We start from the raw sequence: 22,728 nt of genomic DNA, 5'->3' as shown, positions 1-22,728 counted from the left end.
GCATGTCACATTTAGGAATTCTCAGTAAGATATCTAATGGATAATCAAATCAAAATGGGAAAGTGTTGGCTCTGTTGGATGACAAGAATGAATTATTTGGTGGTTCAAATATTTGTTGGCTGGCAGGCTAGAAATGACTATTACAATATGCTTGTTTAACTTCTAGGTTTGGTGAGCTTTTCCTTTTGAGTTTGGAGAAGTACTAATAGCATACACCTAAGGGCTTAGTACAGCACCACTTTCTTTGTCCTTCAGAGATGTTTTAAGAGGATGTAACATTTGTTTGTGTGACATTGGTTAGTAGCTATTATTAGTCTTTGGGAAAGATAGTAAATAGTGCAGTAGTCATACTCATGCAGTTTGTTTCTTTGGAATCAGCATTGCATGGGCTTTTTTTATGTAGCTCTGCTTTATAAACTTATTCTGATTGATTTGTGACAAGAAGCATGTTCTAAAAGAATTCCGATAGCAGCCTTTAGTGTTTGGAAAATGCTGTGTGGAAACTGGTACACATATGATGATAGTCTTCATTTTAAAATGTAGATTTTAGAAATATAAAATAAATTCTTAATCATCTTTCAGAACAATTTTGCAGGCTGACCCACCACAACATGACATTGAAATTTTAAAACCAGTCAACATGCTTTTATACATACAGCGAAATTTAGCAGCATCATGGTACGTGCAAATTCCAGGAATGGAGATAAAAGGAAAACTAAAACCTATGCAGGTAGGTTTATGTATAAAATAATTGCTTGTTAGCTAGACTTTTGTCATTGATCACAGTGTAGTTCTAGTGTACATCAGAAGTGATAAACCGTTTAAAAGGGAATGCTTTGTTAACTGAAAATGAAGGTGTCGTAATTTTTCACACTTTTCTTTATTTCTTATTAGTTGGATATTTGGTGAAGCTAGCAAGAACTCTGAGGTTGAAAGCTAGGGAGTCTACTGAGATTATTATTAGTAATTTTAGAAGATTCTGTTCAAGTTTTAAGGTAAATTATAAAAGAAAAGTGATATTTTAAATTTTATTAAAAAATTTTTTTGACCATGCTACATGGCATGTGGGATCCTAGTTCCCCAGCCAAGGACTGAATCTGTGCCCCCTGCATTGGAAGTATAGAATCTTAAGTATAGAACCTCCAGGCAAGTCCCTGTAAAGTGATATTTAGCTACCACATCCCAAGCACCTTAAATAGTATTTTTACTGTATAGAAACACTCTTAATTAGAAAAGCAGACATTTTCAGTAGGTGAGTATGTTTCGTTGGTAAGCATATAAACAGGAGTATTTTTAATATTGTAGTTAGCAGGTTGTAGGTAGGCTCACAGGAAGAGATGATACTGGTCAAAGATGGTCACCAAAGTGTAGGAACCTTGGGATTCTTGTGTGCCTGTGTGTGAAACTGCTGAAGCCAAGCAGTACGAGATAGGGAAAGAGGGAGTGACTAAACAAAATGTGTGGAAGATGAGTGAAAATTCGGTAGAGTAGTGGGTTTTGATATCTGTGACTATTTCAGAGTTAGTTCTAAGATAAAGCAAGAAGGGTCAAAGGAGCTGAGTTCTACTAGTGAGGATGTTAAAATTGAGGCTTGTTGTAGGAATGAGAGATCCCTGTCTGCAGTATGAATAAATACATAAAGAAGAGCATGTGTTTATTGAGAGTATTGATTTTTCTATTCTAGGACATAGTACTGTTCTCTTAAATTCTCCCTTGCTCAGATTAGATCCCAGAACTAACATTGGATCCTTTTCAAATACTAGGAGGTGGTGAAGTTAGCTGTTCTTCGGGAGGCTCTGATATCTCAGTTGGTAGCACAAGTGGGAATGAATATAGAAAGAAGTTCTGGGGAGTTAAAGTGATACCTGTTTTCTAAGGACTGGGACTTGGAGCAAATAAGAAATCCCTGGTTGTCGTCTCACACTTTCATTTAGGCTTGGAATCAGGTGTTGTCCTTGGTAATAGGGGCACAATTTGAGGGGCATGGGGTACTGTGGTGTTCAGAAGAAAAGGTACTGTGAATGCGCCTGTTTGGATTGGCTTTAGGTACTTCAAAAAGACCTTTTAGACCACTATTGCTAGGTGTAGGTTATTACTGTTATTTAGTTGCTAAGTCGTGTGTGACTCTTGCAACACTATGGATTGTAGCCCATCTGGCTCCTCTGTCCATGGGATTTCCCTGGCAAGAATACTGGATTGGGTTGCCATTTCCTTCTCCAGGGGATCTTCCTGACCCAGGGATCGAACCTGAATCTCCTGCATTGGCAGGCAAATTCTTTACCTCTGAGCCACCAGGGAAGGTGCAATATGTGTAGGGGAAATGCACAACCAGTAGCATCTTTGTTTATTCTAGCAGCTTCATGTTGTTCTGCAGCCACTGATGAGGAAGATGATATTATTCCTATTTTAAAGATTAAGAAAGAAACTTAGCCAACAGCACAGCTTGAGAGTGGTATAGTTGACACATATCTACTTGACTCAAAATCTCTTGCTTTTTTTTTTCTCTTTTTGTCACATATCCCCTTTTTATAAAGGTTGGAGATTAGCAGGATGTTCATCTTGGCCTGTGTTTTGGCTTTTAACAGTTCCGTGCAGATGCATTTGTTACTGTTCTAGGAGGCATCATCTTGACAGGTTAAATGATTTAAGTCTATGCAGACACGCATGTACTGAGAATAAGACTACACTGCAGGAGCGCATCTTTCTCCTTCTTGATGGAGACTGGAAACTGAACAGCGTTCTTCCTATTTTGAGTTTTGGGGAGAGTCAACAATGTGGAGGAGGACGCCAGTACTGGATGAGAAGAGACAGAAGCAGAATGGAGATGAGGAGCTAGGGAGAGGGGGGAGGAACACAGGTCCAGAACAGAAGGAGTTACAGTATCAGTTAAGGCAGCAGGAGGGGCGTACCGGAAGCAGGGACTTGGATGTGAGTGGAGGCAAAAGTGTGTTTACACATAGGAGTAATGTCTAATACTATACAAGATGAAATACTTTCATCCTGCTATTTATGGTCCCAACTCGCTTGTTGTTTTTAGTTAGATGAACAGTTAATTTCAGACCATAAGTTAAGACATAGATATTTTGCATCATTTATTGTTTTATATTAACAGTAAATTGTTGGTTTCTAGGTTGCTCTCAGTAGAGACGACTTAACAGTTTTAATGAAAATTTTGCTAGAGAATCTTGGAGAAGCTTCTTCACAGCCAAGCCCTACACAGTCTACCCAGGAGGCTGTGAGAGTCAGACAAGACGTTTCCAGCAGACCTGACCACTTCAAAGGTATAAATTGATGGAGATTTTTGCTTTGATTATTAAGAAGAATTAGATGTTAATGCCATATTTATATTTAGTCGGTTTTTTAATTGTCCAGTGTAATGTGGTGTGAACTGATCCAATGCTGTATTATTTACTGTGGAAGATCAGAAGGGGCTGAGACTGTCTTGAAGCTCCCAGGGGAAGAAAGTGGGCTCATTACTCTAAAGGGAGGGCTCACCTCTTGTTGCCTGCATGATGCATGCTTGCCTTTTATTTGTAAAAGTTGAATTTGCCCAATTCAAGGGGCATTGAGGTAGTATCACTATGAACAAAGCTAGTGGAGGTGATGGAATTCCAGTTGAACTATTTCAGATCCTAAAAGCTGATGCTGTGAAAGTGCTGCACTCAGTATGTCAGCAAATTTGGAAAACTCAACAATGGCCACAGGACTAGAAAAGGTCAGTTTTCATTCCAATCCCAAAGAAAGGCAATGCCAAAGAATGCTCAAAACTACTGCATAATTGCACTCATCTCACACACTAGTAAAGTAATGCTCAAAATTCTCCAAGCCAGGCTTTAGTAATACGTGAACCATGAACTCCATGATGTTCAAGCTGATTTTAGAAAAGGCAGAGGAACCAGAGATCAAATTGCCAATATCCGCTGGATCATTGAAAAAGCAAGAGAGTTCCAGAAAAACATCTATTTCTGCTTTATTGACTATGCCAAAGCCTTTGACTGTGTGTGGATCACAATAAATTGGGGAAAATTCTGAAAGAGATAGGAATACCAGACCACCTGACCTGCCTCTTGAGAAACCTGTATGCAGGTCAGGAAGCAGCAGTTAGACCTAGACATGGAACAACAGACTGGTTCCAAATAGGAAAAGGAGTACGTCAAAGCTGTGTATTGTCACCCTGCTTATTTAACTTATATGTAGAGTACATCGTGAGAAACACTGGGCTGGAAGAAGCACAGGCTGGAATCAAGATTGCTGGGAGGAATATCAATAACATCAGATATGCAGATAACACCACCCTTATGGCAGAAAGTGAAGAAAAACTAGAGCCTCTTGATGAATGTGAAAGAGGAGAGTGAAAAAGTTGGCTTAAGGCTCAACATTCAGAAAATGAAGATCATGGCATCTGGTCCCATCACTTCATGGCAAATTGATGGGGAAACAGTGGAAACAGTGGCTGACTTTAATTTTTTGGGCTCCAAAATCACTGCAGATGGTGATTGCAGCCATGAAATTACAAGACACTTACTCCTTGGAAGGAAAGTTATGACCAACCTAGAAAGCATGTTAAAAAGCAGAGACATTACTTTGTCAACAAACGTCTGTCTAGTCAAGGCTATGGTTTTTCCAGTGATCATGTATGGATGTGAGAGTTAGACTATAAAGAAAGCTGAGTGCAGAAGAATTGATGCTATTGAACTATGGTGTTGGAGAAGACTCTTGAGAGTCCCTTGGACTGCAAGGAGATCCAACCAGTCCATGTTAAAGGAGATGAGTCCTGGGTGTTCATTGGAAGGACTGATGTTGAAGCTGAAACTCCAATACTTTGGCCACCTGATGCTGGGAAAGATCGAGGGCACGGGACGACAGAGGATGACATGGTTGGATGGCATCACCGACTCGATGGACATGGGTTTGGGTGGACTCCAGGAGTTGGTGATGGACAGGGAGGCCTGGTGTGCTGCGGTTCATCGGGTCGCAAGAGTCGGACACGACTGAGTGACTGCAATGAACTGCTCTGAACTGAGGTAGTATACTTTGAGGGAAAAAGCAAAGTAGGGATGCAGCATAGTAAGATCCCAAAATAATTAAGAGAGAAAAGGAACTGGTGTCATACTCAGATGACTGGTCCATGAAATAGGAAGGTATTCTTGTTCAGTAACAGCTTTGCTTATCTGTCTTCACTGGGGAGTGATATAGTCAGATACATAGGGAATTTTCCAGATTATTAAATTTGTTATCTTTCAAAGGCACTGAACCTTTTAAATTCAGCCATTTTTAAAAGACAATTTTTCTAACATAGAAGGTTCCTTTTTCCTTTCTTGGCCAAGTATATGGAATAATTTTATAATTTTACTGTTTTTCAACATTTAAAATTGTTATGTGAATATCGTGTTTTATTTTAGACTGTGAATAAATTAGTATTTTCATGGCTAAAGTGAGATGGAGTATTCCTTGTACATTTAATAAAGGACCCCAGACTGCTGTGCTTTTATCATGCTTAAGTCCATTGACTGTTAGTTATGGCAGCAGTCAATTAAGCTGCCAGTAAGTATACTAAGCCAGCAGTGCTTCTCCTGTAGTTAGGTCTGGTGTGTTTTGAAGTCATAAACAAATGCCTAGAGCAGTGTGCAAAATAAGGTTTTTGGTTGAGGATACTTGTGAGCACTATATGAATTTAGTGAGTCCTCCCTGCATCTCTCCGCAGGCTGAGTTCATGCCGCCGTGCAGACAAATGCTAGATAAGTAGGCTGTTGCTGTAGTTAGACAGGAACTGTGTACTGTATGGATGAATAAACTGTGGCAGACAAGCTTTATGTGGTTAACAATCTCACTATATTCAGCTCTGGTCAGTTTGTGTCCCTGGTTCAAGCTGTATAGTTACTGTGGTACTTGGGAAAACAAAAAAAGTTCTGATGGAAAAACTACAGAGATAATGAAGATGGGAATGTAACTTATTTTCGGGAAAGGTAAAGGGAAAAAGCCTGGCGTTTTCCGCCTTGGAGAAGCCTTAATGTAGTTAGAGTTACGCTGTGTTTGCTCTTGCAGTAACATGTAAGAATAGGCTTTCCTATAAATGACCAAAAGAATAGAATCCATCTCCAAAAGAGACCGCAGAATCACTTTGTAAGCAGGATTGAAAGCATTATGTATTCTTTGTCTAAAAAGTTTTTGTCTAAATATGAGGGATAAGACTGCATTACTTCTTGAAGTCTCTTTCACCTCAAATTACCAGAGACTCCCTGTCCCACATTATATCTGAGGTCTCTTCAACTCTGCTTTTGAGTTATATTCTGTTCTATCGAAGGTAATGGATTGGATGACATAGGTAATTAAAGATAGTGAGACGTGAACTACACTAGCAGAGGACCTTTTACTGACAAGCTGTCTGTTCTTGGACAAAGTATTTTACTTTTCTTGGCCTCCAATTTCATAATCTCTTGGGAATGGCCTGTAACCAGTTAAGTGAAATGCTTTAATAATGATAGACTACAATGAAGTAGGCTTGCGTTTGTAGGGCTTTTTAGGAAAAGTTGTCTTACTAGTCTTTGCCAGGCCGTCTTTTTATTTTTAATGTAGATAGTCTGTGTACATTCCTCCCTGTACTAAATATTTATGGAATATATTGCCATTTTTGTTCCTTGTTTCATCAGGATTTAAATAATTCTTGAAAGCATCATATAAATTTAGAATAATAAATTACTATCCTTCCAAAATATGTATAAAGTCATATACATGCTTAAAAGCTTACTAATCTTCTTATTTATGTTTGAACCATCAGAACAAGAAGATGTGACAGACTCAAAGCTTGCTTTGGACCAGAGTGTCACTCTCCAGTTTGACTTTCACTTTGAATCTCTTTCTATTGTACTGTATAACAATGATACCAGCCAGGTATGTAGTTAAAGTCTATATCTAGGAGAAAGTCCTTAGCTCTTGGTATTCAATTTTAGAATATTATCATTTTTTTTGATGTGATTTTTCTTCTCAAGATTGATGTCTGTTAAATTCTGTTTGGCCTACAGAGTATGCATTGGTCTTGTTTTCTGTTTGCACTTAGTGTTTTTAATCTTTTTAGGCTTAGGAAAACTTTTTACTTTTTTCCAAGTAATATCAGTGCTAAAATATTTAGACCTAGCTCTAGGAGAAATATTTTATATGTGGATAATTAGCTATATGTACAGTTTTATTACATAGTTATATATATGTACATATTCAACTATTTAAGGAAAATAATTTCGTGGCTTTGGAACCTTAGAGGGTTATTTTAAAATTTATGATTATCCATGATATATAAGCATTCATTATGTTTTTCTTCAATAAACTTTTTATTTAGTAGGTAATATGGTAAGGATACTGATGAGTGAATTGAGGAACCAAGGTCTAGTGCCATTATGATTTGAACCACATACTGTGTCATTGATATTTTTTTCAGAAGCTTTTTTATATAATGTCTTCTAACAAATGCTTTTTATTATATCAGTTAATTAATATCATAATATTCATGCATGTAATATAATACCCATAATAATCACTTATTGTAAGTATTATATCTATTGTTTATGTCCATGTATATGTTTTGTTATGTTTTATATTGTTTTCTAAGAGTTATACACTATTCATATATTATTATTTTTGGACCTTGAGCAATTATCTGTCATTTGTGCAATAGACAACATTAATTATTTTTTTTTAATTTTATTGAAGTATAGTTGATTTACCATGTTGTATTCATTTCTGCTGTATAGCATAGTGTTTCAGTTATACATATATATATTCATTTTTTATATTCTTTTGCGTTATGCTGTATCGGGAGATATTGAATATAGTTTCCTGTGGTAGACAGTAGGGCCTTGTTGTTTATCCATCCTGTGTATAATAGTTTGCATCTTCTCCTCCCAAACTCCCAATCCTTGGCAGCTACAAGTCTGCTCTCTACGTCTGTGAGTCTGTTTTTGTTTTGTAGATCCGTTCCTTTGTGTCACATTTTAAGATTCCACATGTAAGTGATATTATATGGCATTTGTCTTTCTGACTTTCTTCACTTAGTATGATAATCTCTGATTCCATCCATGTTGCTGCAGAAGGCATTGTTTCATTCTTTTTATGGCTGAGTCATATTCCATGGTATATATGTACCATGTCTTCTTTATCCATTCAATGGTTGCTTCCTTATCTTGGCTATTGTGAATAGTGCCGTATGAACATAGAGGTGCTTGTATCTTTTCAAATGTATTTCTGTCTGGCTATGTGCCTAGACATGTGATTGCTAGATCATGTGGCAACTCTATTTTTAAATTTCTAAGGAACTTCCATAGTATTTTCCATAGTGGGTGCACCAGTTTATATTCCCACCAACAGTGCAGAAGGGTTTCCTTTTCTCCATACCCTCTCCAGCAGTTTGTTATTTCTAGATATTTTAATGATGGGCATTCTGACTGTTGTGAGGTGACATCCTTAATTTCTAATGTTTAATGTTAATGTTAATAAAAGATCAGGAAATGATGTAATGCAAAATGAACAATTAAATATATTCTTCATTTTGATTACGGTACTATTATTCTGGCTGCCCAGCCTTACAGTCTTGTTGTTTTCTTTTACTTCCTTCTTTGTTGACATTTTTTATTCATTTGGACACCAAGTGCTGTCAGTTTGAGTGAAATTCTGTTCTTTCCTGGAAGTTCTTGCTGCTGCATTATCTGAGGCTTCTTAGCTCACACAGTACTGCAGTGGCTTCCTTGCTTGTTGTCATTCAACTTACACACTGGCACAGGTTCAGGTTCCTCAATGTCATGTAGCCATTTACAGATTCCCATTCTACTTAGAAAACATTCAGTGTTACATTATATGAATTTTAACTTATTAAAAAAGAACATTCACTTTAGTTCAGTTCAGTCGTTCCGTCATGTCTGACTCTTTGCGACCCCATGAACCGCAGCACGCCAGGCCTCCCTATCTATCACCAACTCCCGGAGTTTACCCAAACCCATATCGATCGAGTTGGTGATGCCATCCAACTGTCTCACCCTCTGTTGTCCCCTTCTCCTCCTGCCCTCAGTCTTTCCCAGCATCAGGGTCCTTTCCAATGAGTCAGCTCTTTGCATCAGGTGGCCAAAGTATTGGAGTTTCAGCTTCAACATCAGTCTTTCCAATGAATATTTAGGACTGATTTCCTTTAGGATGGACTGGTTGGATCTCCTTGCAGTCCAAGGGACTCTCAAGAGTCTTCAACACCACAGTTCAAAAGCATCAATTCTTCGGCGCTCAGCTTTCTTTATAGTCTTAACTCTCACATCCATACATGATCACTGGAAAAAGCATAGCCTTGACTAGACGGACCTTTGTTGGCAAAGTAACGTCTCTGCTTTTTAATATGTTAAGTTCGTCATAAATTTTCTTCCAAGGAGTAAGCGTCTTTTAATTTCATGGCTGCAATCACCATCTGCAGTGATTTTGGAGCCCAGAAAAATAAAGTCAGCCACTGTTTCCACTGTTTCCCCATCTATTTGCCATGAAGTGATGGGACCAGATGCCATGATTTTCATTTTCTGAATGTTGAGCTTTAAGCCAGCTTTTTCACTCTCCTCTTTCACTTTCATCAAGAGGCTCTTTAGTTCTTCTTCACTTTCTGGCATAAGGGTGGTATCATCTGCATATCTGAAGTTACTGATATTTCTCCCAGCAATGTTGATTCCAGCCTGTGCTTCCTCCAGCCCAGCATTTCTCATGATGTGCTCTGCATATAAGTTAAATAAGCAGGGTGACAATATACAGCCTTAATGTACTCAGTGCCTCCAAATTGTCTACATCAGTAACCATACCAGAAACTCTTATTATATTGTGATTAGTAGATGTGTCATTGGTTATTTCTATTAATAGTTACTAATCACAAGTTTGTGAATTAAATGTATTTTTATAAATTAAAGGCATTGCAAGTTTCCAATAATAATTTCATTCTGACCCATTTACATGCACTGTACTCTTTTGAGGAAGTGAAGATAGGCAGTTACAACCACGGTGCCAAGAATTGCCCATCAGCAGCACCCTTACAGCAATACACTCACTGGTCTGTAGTGAGCAATTACTGCTAAACTGAAAATCCTACTTCCCCAAAGATTTTCCCTGTGTGTGTGTGTTTGTGTGTGTGTGTGTTTTGCTTGGTTCGTTGGATTTTGTTCTTTTAGTGTCTTAGCACAGAAACTTGAGCTATGTGTTATGGTGGAATACATATTGAGGTCGTTTTTCCTTAAAGTTTAAATCTTGAGGATTTGAGACCACAGTTAGGCCTCCACGTTTCTTTCCAGACTTCTTTCCCTACTTCCCTTTTATTGAAATATTCAAGCCTAAGATGCCAGCCTGTACCTTGTGCCCCCAGAGCATCTTGAATTGTTTGCTCATGTTCTTTCTCCATCTAGAATGCCTTCTACCCCTCATTGCCTGATTCCAATCAATCTCTGAAGTTCAGTTAGTTTTCATGTTCTTCATGAATTTTTCCCAGCCCACAATTATCTCTTTGACCCTGTGAGCTTTTGCTGTTTTTATTCTTTACCTAATCTCTTAATATTCTTTGTGGAATATGGGAAGATGTAAGTATGAATAAATAAGTGACAAGATATCATTTTTAAATAATTTACAAATTATAGCATTTTCTTGTGATGTTCCTTGTAATAAATTTGTTTTATTTTTTTCAATTAAAGTATAAGCTTACTAAGATCAAGTACTGTGCTTTATCCTTTCTCATAAAGCCTTTAGTTTCTATCACAGAGTGTTTTACAGAAGAGCTCATTAAACATTATAAGTTAGAGTGATTGATTGACAGTTTCCTGATTTTCTTTTTGCATTGAACTGTATATCAGAAAATTTCATGTATTAACCCTTGTTGAATATGAGCACACACACTTGGGTATTTATTTGCATGTGCATGTGCAGTCACAAACATGCATATTATTCTTTGTTCCAGTCTTAATATCCGTACTTTAAAAATTTGCTTTTAATCTCTGAGTTAAGAAATATGTTTAAAAGTAATTACATAATGCTGAAGATAATTGATTATTTTGCTTGAAAAATATACCACAGGAATCCAAACTTGCATTTCATAATGATAGTTTCCGGCTCGGTGAACTCAGGCTACATCTTATGGCCTCTTCAGGGAAGATGTTTAAGGATGGCTCAATGAATGTCAGTATTAAACTTAAGACCTGCACTCTTGATGATCTCAGAGAAGGAATTGAGAGAGCAACATCAAGGTTTGTCATTTCTCAATTTGCTGCACATATAAAAGGTTGATGCGCTTGGCATTGTTAGCAGGCATTGATTGCTTGGCTTCAGATTGTCAGAAGTGATCTTTCGATCATCCTTTTTGGGATTCTGTTCCTTGGGATTATCAACGTAGGTCTTTCATCATATTTCAGTTTGAAGTGCTTCAAGAAATAGTGCTAATTTCAGGTTCAGTTGCTTTTATGTTTGAATTAAAGGGCAGTTTAATAATATTGTCTTAAAAGTGGGAACCAAGAAAATGTAAGAATTTTAATAGTGAAATCCACGTGTGTGGTTCATTAGTGGTACATTTTTGTAAATTGTTTTCAGTAGGCAGAAACTTGTTGCAAAAAAGCCTTCAGTTTATGGATCTTTCTTTTGTCTCATTTATTTTGTATATATATTTTAAAACAGTTCTGTAAAATTTCTTTAAAAGTTTTAGTAGATCAACTATACTTAAATTTAAAGAAAAGACTCTACAGGATTAAAAAAGTTTTAGCAGAAGTAGAATCCCTAATTTTCACATTTATCAACTCATTTTTGAAAGAGTAATTCATATTACCCTATTGCAAAGTGAGAGATATGCAACTTTAGTGGCCTAATTATATTTTTATTCCTTTCACAAATAATGAGATATATAACATTTTTGTTCTTGATTATTTTTGGAGAAAAACTGTTCTGCTGCTTGAGCCCTTTGTGAGCCCTTTGTCTTTCTAAGAGATGAATAAATGAGGGAAGAGTGCTTTCATGCATCCAGCTTTTCTAGTTTGCAAACTTTGTGTCTTGGCATAGCAGTCTAGGCAAGGGTGATAAAGTCCATGCTTCTGTTTCATAGCCTGCTTTTTGCAGCATGCTTGAGGCTGTGTGGAAACGGTCATTGCAGACCCTTGATGAACACTGCCAGATTTGAATTACGTGGACTAACTTGGGAATCAGTTGTATAGGATGGTCTTTGGTGATAAATTCCTTCAAGAAGGTTTTATTTTATAAAATAAAGAGGTTGTCTTTTAAATTTTGTGGGGCTACAATAATGTGTTTTGTTAATTGCCAAACTTCCTTTCAGTGGTCATTGATTTGTTTTTCTAGTATTGCATTATAATTATAAAATGCTCTTATGATTACTTATTACCATGAACCTTGGCTGTGGAGACCCTGTCTTGATTGCTGATTAGCTAATTAGACTGCAGTTAACACTGATCTGTTTTCTATACAGGTTGGAAACTGAAAGGTGAAAGAAAAGCTGTTAGAAGATACTTAGAAAATTTTTCATCTTTTTAAGTGTTTTAGCAGGAATAAAATAATGACTGTACATAAATTTTTTTCAGAATGATTGATAAGAAGAATGGTCAAGAGAACAACAGTTCTATGATTGACATAAGTTACCAACAAGGCAAAAATGAAAGTCATATTGATGCTGTTCTTGACAAGCTGTATGTATGTGCCAGTGTGGAATTTCTGATGACTGTGGCAGATTTCTTTATCAAGGCTGTACCTCAGAGTCCAGAAAATATGACTAAAGAATCACAGATTCCACTGCGACAGACTGCCTTAGCAAAAATCAAGATGGAGAAAGGTTAGCAGAATTTACTTGTCACAGATGATAACTTGTCTTATATTTTACCAGAATTGCAAACAGGAAAAAAGAGAAATGGAGAGTTTAAGAATGTAAAATTACTCTTTCCAATTTAAATATGTTCAGAAGAAAAACCTTAGTAAGCCTCAATTTTTGAGAGAGAGGTAGACCCTTAGAGAAGGAAATGGTAACCCACTCCAGTATTTTGCCTGGGAAATTGTATGGACAGAGAAGCCTGGCGGGCTACAGTCTGCCGTGTCAAAGAGAGTCAGACACAACTTTGCGACTAAACAACAACAGGAATAGAAATGTGTATTGGATCAGGGGCCAAGAAGCCTCTGCTCTGGTTCCAGCTCTGCCATTAACATTTCTTTTCTCTGTTAAATTGTAATTGTCTAAAGTCATGCATTTTTCTCTCTAATGTGCATTTGAGCAGTATTGGAAAACTGCTGTTCACTGGCAAGGTCAGAATTTTATTTTTCCATTTGCCTTTCTTAAACAGTAGGCATATAGTATCTCTGTATTCATATATACATGTAATGTATTTATGCTATAGATTTATGACACTGACTATATACGTCAGGGTAAAATCAAAGTAAAGAAGTAAAATGGTCTGTGTGCTTTTAGCAGGTCTCCTGTCCTCTTCCTGATGTTCCCCTCACCTGTTTTCCCTTCCCTGCTCTTGCAGCATAGTGCACACTCAGATGTATATACATGCATTGCATATGCGCATTAATTCTGACAAAAAGAACTTCAAAACAAGATTATTTCTGTTAGGTCAAAGTCTTATAACAGGGATCAAGATTGCATTATCCCACATAATCAGCATTAGTTAATAATTATCTATTGTTAGTCCTAACCAATCAGTTATTTATATTGTTACTTTCACCATATCCCTAACAGCAGGATATTAGAAGCAATTTAGAAACTTACAGATAACATATACACACGTGACGAGATTTACTTTACTAGAACTTTTATGGTTCCCATTTATGTTTCTTCAGATGACTCTCTAAGACCAAATATGATTTTAAACGCCAAGATCACGGATCCAGAAGTGGTTTTTGTTGCCAACCTGACAAAGGCTGACGCTCCTGCTCTAACAGCCTCATTCCAGTGTGACTTCTTTCTATCAACATCCAAACTTGAACAGATAATGACAGCTTCTGTGGGAGATCTTAAAGTGCTTGCTTGCCCTTTTCTCAGAGAAAAGAGAGGAAAAAATATTACTACAGTAAGAATGACCTTATATCCTAAGCTTGAAAATGGTTGATTCATAGAATCCTAGAATATGAGGGCTCTGTATTTACTCCAGCTTGAGATGATACAGATAAAGATGTTGAATTCCAAAGATGTTAAATGATTTACCCATGTTTGTAGTGACAGAACTATAGACTACCTCCAGACTAATTTTCATTATACCATCTTTTGCTGAACAGTATTTGAATTTTAGTACATACAAATCAATATTCCTTTTCAACTGTTGCTTTTATTCACCACTATATATCCAATGAATGAATGAATGGATGAATGAACCAAACATTCAGTGGAGTCACATGCCCAAAAGAGATTGTTTTTCTTTATTACAAATTAATTTCAATGGTGCTTTCACATTGTTGTCAAAAAATGTGATTTTGGTTAAATGAATTAACTATCACACCATTGGGTTTTTAATATTAAATTGATTATTTTATGTTAAAGAGCATCATTATATAATGAGACTTATTTACAGTGTTATTTTAAGTTTACAAAAAAATTGATAGATAAAGTGACTTGTGTAAAGAAATACAGTGCTGAGCTTACTCTGTACATTACCATGAAACATTCTTAAGCGGAATCGTCTTGACATGTCACAGAAAGTTTATATTAATCATTTCTATTTAAAGCTCATCGTAATTTTTTAAAAATGAAAGCTGTTTAGTATTAATTCCCTCATTCAGTTCAGATGTATTTTGTTTCTTTAATGATATTTAACAATATAGGCCTCATAGTTTTAATAAATCATTGAATTTGAAGATTTGCAATCTGTTCTAATAAGGACATTACAGGAAATTCAAGGCTGACCTGTTGTTAATCATTGGGAAACTGTTCATTTACCTACCTTACCATATAGTCTTTTTTAAATAAAAATGTTAACAGAACTATTTATTTAGAATAACAATTTCAAGTAATTTTGTGATCATAAAAATTATAATGAAATACCTTTTTCATTTTTTCATTTATCTCTTTGCAAATGTAAGACCTTGCTTAGCTCATTTTTATAGATATTTTTAAAGTATATTTTACACAGGGCATTATTTAAAAGATATTTTGGGCTTCCCTGGTGGCTCCTATGGTAAAGAATCTGCCTGCAATGCAGGACATCTGGGTTCGATTCCTGGGTTGGGAAGATCCCCTGGAGAAGGGAACAGCTGCCCACTCCAGTATTCTAGCCTGGAGAATGCCATAGACAGAGGAGCCTAGTGGCTACAGTCCATGGGGTTGCAAAGAGTTAGACACGACTGAATGACTTTCATTTAAAAGGTATTTTAGACTTCTGCTAGTAAATGTGCATTACTACTTAAGAATTTGTCATAAAGGAATTCATCACAACTGCTGAAAGTCCTTTACTGTGATCATAGACTTGCCATAGTTTGGAGGAGCCCTCATGAGAGGTTTTCAGATAATTTAATTTGCCTTCTTGTAAATTAATAGGTGATAGTTAAAGATCTCAAATTAAGTAAGACATGTCCTTTAAGTAAATTTCATTTATCTGTTTGTAGGTCTTACAGCCCTGTTCTCTATTTATGAAAAAATGTACACAGACATCAGGAAAAGAAAATATAGATATTAAAGTTGAAGAATTTATAATTAAGGTTAGTGCCTATCATATTATTTGGGTGAAAATCAGTTTTTATTTTTCTTATATTTTGATTTGTCTCATGTTTAGAGCACTATGCTAATCACATATTTAGTAATCAATAAATACCCCAATCCATTTTTCTTTAATGCAAATGTTTGTTTCTGTTTTCTTTGAAAGACTGCAGTTGACCCTTGAGCAATGTGGGGATTACGAGTGCTTAACTTTATAGTCAAAGACCCTGATGTTGGGAAGGATTGAAGGTGGGAGGAGAAGGGGACGACAGAGGATGAGACGGTTGGATGGCATCACTGACTCAATGGACATGAATTTGAGTAAACTCCCAGAGTTGGTGATGGACAGGGAGGCCTGGCGTGCTGCACTCCATGGGATTGCAAACAGTCGAATACGACTGAGTGACTGAACTGAACTGAACTTTATAGTCAGGGCTCGGTATATGCAGTTCCTCAGATTTTCCATGTCTGAGGTTCTAAATCTGCAGATGCAACCAGATGCAGATAGTGTAGTCCATAGTATTTACTATTGAAAATTGGCATATTTAAGTGGACCCTCATGGTTCAGATCCATGTTGTTCAGGGTGAACTATGCTTTTAAATGTATACAGATGGTCAGGATAATTTTTATCTAGTATATTTGCTTGTGTGTTGGAGATTGGGTTTAGGTGGGAAGAACAGAGATGAAGTGGAAAGAGAAGGGAAGGATGGAAAAATGAAGTTGCTGTTATTTTATTTACAGTGTTATTTTTAGGCTTTTATTTGGGGTGCTATTTGGTTGAATTTAATATTTATGTGATTAAATGTTTTATATGTCTATAAAATATTTTAATGACATGTATGCTAGAAATAAAGTATTAGAATTTTTTATCTCTTACTTTTAAAGTATTGAAAAAGCAATCTGTTCTCCAATGCCTTTCACATTCTCTAAGTATGACCTCTTCGTCAATTACAAATGGAAAGTACAGAACACTTTCTAAAATCTGTTTCTGTCTAAGGGACACAAAATTGAGGTGGTTAATAGCAATTCTGATAGTAGCTTTATTATTTAGGTAAATAGCAAATAGTGAATAAACCAAGGTTCAAAATTACATCATTTGAATTACCATGTAAATAACAATTTAGTTTTCTCTCAGCGTAATTGGTCTTAGGTGGTATTTTGTTGAGACTTATACTACTGAGTGGGGAGAAAGCTTGAATTTGTATGCACTTTGTCTGAGACACTGGGTTAAGATGCTGAGGGATTGTTTTTCCATGTCTTTGTATATCATTTTACTTACATATATATATATATATATATAAAGGTGCAGGTTTGAAAATCCTTTAAGGTCTTGAAGGGGTGATCCCATATGTCTGGGGAGAATGGTATAGTGGAGTTGGGACTAAGAGCACTAGTTATAGGTTACATTAACAAGGCAAGGCAAAAAAGGATTTGGTTGACAGATAAGTTTGGGAAGCACTACATACTGGATCCTTCTTTTGGTGATGTAATCATATTTCTTTAGCATATTAAATAAGTAAGGATTGTAAGAAGTGAACATTGAAGGAATCCACTTAACTTATTGCTCAAACTTTGGAAAGTCATGGGTAACTAATTGATGAGGCATCAGGTCACAAAGAGATTTGTGTCCTTAACTTAAAGAGAGATCTAATCTTATCCTGAAAGCGAGGGGGAGGTGTTGAAAAGTTTATTAAGCATAGGAATGACATGTTCAGATTTGGGTTTTAGAAAAATCATGTGGAGGGTGGGCTGAGATGGTGTTCACCAGACATGGAAGACATCATCGTGGAAGACGTAAGAACTAAGGCACAGTGATTCAAATGAAGAGGTGAGCAAAGAAACTGTCCAAAGGTAGTAGGAGGTGGACTTTTCATGTCTTCGTGTGAAAGAGGTTCCATGGTGATTCTCAGGTTTCCTGTTTCAGTGAGACCAGTGAAAACCATGTGTGTGTATCTTGGTGAGGATCACACAGTTTGGTTTAGTTAATGCAGTTGGTTGAAAAATTCAGTTACCCTTCTGCATTTTTCTCTTCACATAACACTATTTGCCTCTGAATTAATTGATTTAACTTTAGGTTTCGACAGTTGACATGCATGTTAGTTACTTAATTCTAGAACAACTTTAGCAGAAATCACTGGTTTGAGGTCAGTTGACTGGATTTGTGATTTTGTGTGTGCTCTCTTTTGTATTCCTTAGTTATAAAGTTGATATATTTAAATTTTTAATTAGTCACTTAAATTTTTTTGTATTATGTATTCATTCTTCTCATCTGGGAAAGAATTTACTCTGAATTTTTTTTCTGCTTTCTTTTTTTAAAGATTTCACCCATAATTCTTAATACCGTGATGACAATAATGGCTGCTATGTCCCCAAAGACAAAAGAAGATGAATCCAAAGATACATCTAAGGAAACAGAAAATCTTTGGGACATCAAATCTATTAGTGATTGCAACTCTTGGTTTCTTGGTGTTGACATGGGCACAGAATTAACAGAAAGTTTCAGAGACGTTGAAAATCAGTCGATAGAGGAAAATTGTGCTGTTGTTGTCCAGTCAGTTCAAGTTACCTTAGAATGTGGCCTTGGGCATCGAACTGTACCTTTATTATTGGCAGAGTCTAAGTTTTCAGGAAATATTAAAAATTGGACTTCCCTAATGGCTGCTTCTGCTGACATGACATTAGAGGTATGACCACATTAATTTTTACCTTCCTGTAGAGGCAACTTCTTAAAAGTACGACTGATAAATTAAGAAGAGAGCTTTTTGTGTGTGCATGATCATAGCAAGCATACATATGAATAGAGAATACAGTCTAATATTTAATTTGTTGATGTATAATGCTGTTTATTTGGCCATCATTTTTAAAGGGTTCTTTTGCTAAATAATTTATGAAGCCAAGTAACAGAGTAGAATAAAATACACCCTCTTTATGTATATTCTTTGTGTCTTTAGGTATGTTTTTAAAATGGTTATTGACATATTACATTACTTAGTATTTTTATACTGGTTATGGAAATATGTAGTTAAAGTTTAAAGACTCATTATAATTCTGGTAATTCTGTGCCTTTCCAGGTTCATTATTACAATGAGACCCATGCTGTTTGGGAGCCACTGATTGAGAGAGTGGAGGAGAAAAGACCGTGGAATTTAAGCCTTGCTGTAAGGAAATCATAAAATATCATTGTGTACATTAATTTATATATATTCTTTCAAAAGGTTCAGAGATTCTTAAGATGTAGTTCAGGATCCTTGAGACCCTGTTAGAGGATACTGGGATCAAAATTCTTTTCATAATAACATCCAGTCATTGTATGTCATTTTCATTTTCATTCTCTCATAAGCAAACAGTGGAATTTTCCAAAGAACATGTAATTTTGCAACAGATTGTATACAGAATTAGAAATGAGAGACCACCTGTCTTCTATTTTTTTAAAACTTTTTATTTTGTATTGGGGTATAGCCAAGTAACAATGTTGTGATAATTTCAGGTGAACAGCAAAGGGACTCAGCCATACGCATACATGTATTCATTCTCCCTCAAACTCCCCTCCCATCCAAGCTGCCACATACCATTGAGTAAAGTTCCATGTGCTATACAGTAGGTCCTTGTTGATTATCCATTTTGACTATCCATCTGTCTTCTCCTGAGGTTTGCCCTAAAGAGATTTGTAAATGCCCTTCTCACTATGTATTTTTAACAGTTATTTTTCATTAAAATATTATTAACATGTAATTGTTAGTTTTAAATGAATATTTAAAAATTTCTCAGTTTTTAGTTTTTTTCGAATCAATTGACATGAATGTGAGCAAACTCCAGGAGATAGTGAAGGGCAGGGAAGACCGCTGTACTACAGTCCATGGGGTCACAAAGAGCTGGACGTGACTGAGTGCCTGAGTAGCAGAAACAGCTTTAGTTTCTCATAGACTACATACTGATAGATAGTAACCCACATAAGTGAATCTCTATCATTTTCAGACACCGAAAGACTCAAGAACTGCTCTCCTGGTTCGTGAATTCTTTATGTTACCTTGTTATGGTACTTCTTGAAAACCCTTCAGAGTCCTAGATACTGAAGCCCGTCTTTCTAGATTAACAGGAGCATACTTTTATACCTTTCACAAATGATCCCATCATATCTCTCTGGGGCAGCCTGACTCAAGTGTGAGGCATTGAAATTGGTTCAGCCATTTCTTATTTTAAAGATGAGCAGTCACTTAACCTATGTCCCAATTTCCTCTCAGTAAAGTAGAAACAATATTTCTGACCTAGCCTTCTTTGGTGTGGGTGGGCTAACAAAGTTTTATAAGATTTTTGAAATGCCTTTAGAATAAAAGCTATGATGGAGTCTGATGACTGATTGGAAGCTTATTGTATTACTTATTTATAGGTATTACTGGTAAAAAGTAGAAAAAGTTCCAGGTGTTACTTCCAGTGCAGATCAGTTTAGATTTCAGTGTCCTCTTAGGAAGTTCATCAGCATAAAGTGACCAGTCAGTCAGGTAGCACTAGGCAAATAGCTTTCTGTAGAGGACAGACGAGTGACAACTATCGTAACTTACTTGGAATGCTTCCATGGCACGGTTCTAAACATTTCCCTACGTGTGGATTACACACTGAAAGAAAGAATGTTGATCTGTGCTAAGTCAAGGTGAAGCACTGAATATGTTTGAGAATTTTGAGGAGCCTTGATATTAAGTGACAAAGTTAGAAGAATTTAACTCTGTCAAGAGTATTTTAATTTTATTATTCATTGGCTGAGAAGTTTGTTATGTATTTACCCTCGTAGGTAAAGAAGAATCCAGTCCAAGATAAAACTTTGATGCCAGGAGATGATTTTACTGCACTTCCTGAGCCACAAACAGAAGTTGATATTTCTTCAGGAGATACAATGAATATAACAATATCCAAAAGCTGTCTTAATGTTTTCAACAATTTAGCAAAAGTATGTTTAGTTCTTGGTTGCAGTATGTCAAATGGAATTTAAATTGAAACGTGTGTGTTATTTTTGTGTGTCATCAGCATTAGTTTCTAAAAAACACGTCATAATTTAGTTTTTGAAAAAAAAAACCTGTAGTTTGCAAACATTTAATTGTGATGTTGTGTTCCTTTGCAGGGTTTTTCAGAGGGCACTGCTTCTACTTTTGACTACTCTTTAAAAGACAGGGCTCCTTTTACAGTAACAAATTCTGTAGGTGTTCCCATTAAGGTGCAGCCCAATCATAATCTCAGAGTGATGGGCTGCCCTGAGAAAAGTGATGTGTGTGATGTTGATGCTGGTCAGACTCTGGAATTGGAATATGCCACTATGGAACCTTCACGTCAAGGGAAACTGTCTATACTCAGCCGTCAAGAGAGCTCCCTCTTCTCCTTGACCTTTGGTATACTATATTATTTTATTTTTAAGGGCATCTTTAGAAGTACTGATATCAGCCTGTTTTTGGTAAAATATGGAAAAATATTTTGCTGCAGATTTCTAAAGGCTTGAAACAAATAGTTGAAAAACTTTTGTTTTCTTTTTCTAAACGAGAAAATTAAACTGTATTAATTTAAAAATTAACTTAAAGAACTAAATTATCTCTATATGCTTAAATAGTGCAGTATGTCATGTGCTTCAGAAAGGTTGGGAGTTCAGTGAGGAGTGAAAGTAACTATATTCAGATGTCTCAGAATGTTGACAGTAATTATCACCATTTCAGAAAACAAGATGATTTTTATTGTTTTATAGAGTTGGGAAAATAAGGAACGAACTGGGTCTTGTTTGTTTTAATACATACAAAACCTCCACCTCAGGAGAAATTGTTTTGGGTCAGAAAATGTTATAACAATAAATAGTTTCCTTTCTTTGTTAGCTCCTGTGTCTTAGACAAGAATTTTGTGTAGTCATCATTTCTAGTCATGAGAAAAAATACGCTTGCTGTTATTTTGAGGTGCTGCTGTTGATTCTGTCTTATAAAAGTTTATGTAAATTAGTATTTGGAATGCTCTGCCTTAGCACCTCATGGATATACAGAAGTGACCAAAGTCCCAATTGCCAGACCTGGACGGCGGCTGTATAATATATGGAATCCCAATACCAGTCATTTTGACTCACTCGTGGTACAAATTGATGCAACTGAAGGGAATAAAGTAATTACCGTTCGTTCTCCTCTCCAGGTAATGCATTAAGTGAATTGTGTTCCTTATAGTATATCAAGAAATATTAAATCACTTGGCTGACCATGGGAATATAATAAAACTTCATTTTATTGTAGGTCATTACTGATTTTCAGAGATAAATAATAGTTTAAATTGGCTGCTGATTCCTGTCCAACTTACTTTTGTAACATTCTTCATTTTAAATAACTCATAAAATGCTCTTGTTTAAAATCGATTATTATTGTCTCCTGTGTTTAAAATTAATGAAACTTTTTGTCTATTCCTTGGAAGATTCGAAACTGGGGAGTATTATAATAATAGCTAGTGGTCAAATAAGATTATATTCCATTCTCTTTGTATTGTATTTTTTAAGTATGTGTGAAGGAATATTGGAATGATCTCCCCAGAAAAAATAATTTAGCATGTTAATCTGTATAAATATTTTTTTCACTTTTAAGACTATTAATTTTTCTTTTTCTGTGTGTTGTAATAGATTCAGCATATGGTCAGCAAAAGAACATTTCTTCTTACGTATAAAATTAGATGAAAATGAAAGGATTTGAACTTCTGGTCATTGTTGTCTCTCTCCTGGCTATTAGGTCCTACCTATATTACATTGAAGTTAAGGAAGAACTATACCATATTTATTTACCTCATTTTTCCTTTGCTATCCTTTTGTGTTTAGTCATATAGTACTTTGAGAAAAGGTTATAATGAAGAAAATATTATGGCTGAAGTCTTCAACGATTAATATATATTTGAAAGATTATAATATATACTAAAATTCAGCATGTAGGATGTGAACATGTGAATATCCTAATAATTCTTAGCTTCCATTTAACAGCAAGTTTCAGATATATAGCACTTAAATAAATAAAAGTTTTCAATTACCATAAAAATATCTTCCAGTTTG

The 22,728-nt window shown here is 35.8% G+C and overlaps 1 protein-coding gene across 4 annotated transcripts in view; it reads left to right on the top strand.

Moving 5' to 3' along the window:
* VPS13C (vacuolar protein sorting 13 homolog C) overlaps positions 1–22,728 on the top strand; it is a 180,020-nt gene that overhangs the window by 110,584 nt on the left and 46,708 nt on the right. For all 4 annotated transcript variants that reach the window (XM_068965194.1, XM_068965193.1, XM_068965196.1 and 1 more), the window contains 12 exons: positions 583–730; positions 3,131–3,281; positions 6,779–6,891; positions 11,074–11,243; positions 12,579–12,826; positions 13,831–14,060; positions 15,589–15,681; positions 17,999–18,364; positions 18,752–18,838; positions 20,467–20,622; positions 20,794–21,058; positions 21,673–21,833. In XM_068965194.1, coding sequence (XP_068821295.1) covers positions 583–730; positions 3,131–3,281; positions 6,779–6,891; positions 11,074–11,243; positions 12,579–12,826; positions 13,831–14,060; positions 15,589–15,681; positions 17,999–18,364; positions 18,752–18,838; positions 20,467–20,622; positions 20,794–21,058; positions 21,673–21,833 — 2,188 coding nt within the window. The remainder of the gene's footprint in view (positions 1–582; positions 731–3,130; positions 3,282–6,778; positions 6,892–11,073; positions 11,244–12,578; positions 12,827–13,830; positions 14,061–15,588; positions 15,682–17,998; positions 18,365–18,751; positions 18,839–20,466; positions 20,623–20,793; positions 21,059–21,672; positions 21,834–22,728) is intronic.

Source organism: Capricornis sumatraensis, chromosome 2 (assembly GCF_032405125.1).
Source record: "Capricornis sumatraensis isolate serow.1 chromosome 2, serow.2, whole genome shotgun sequence".
NCBI lineage: Eukaryota > Metazoa > Chordata > Mammalia > Artiodactyla > Bovidae > Capricornis > Capricornis sumatraensis.
This window is presented reverse-complemented; position numbering and strand designations above follow the sequence as displayed.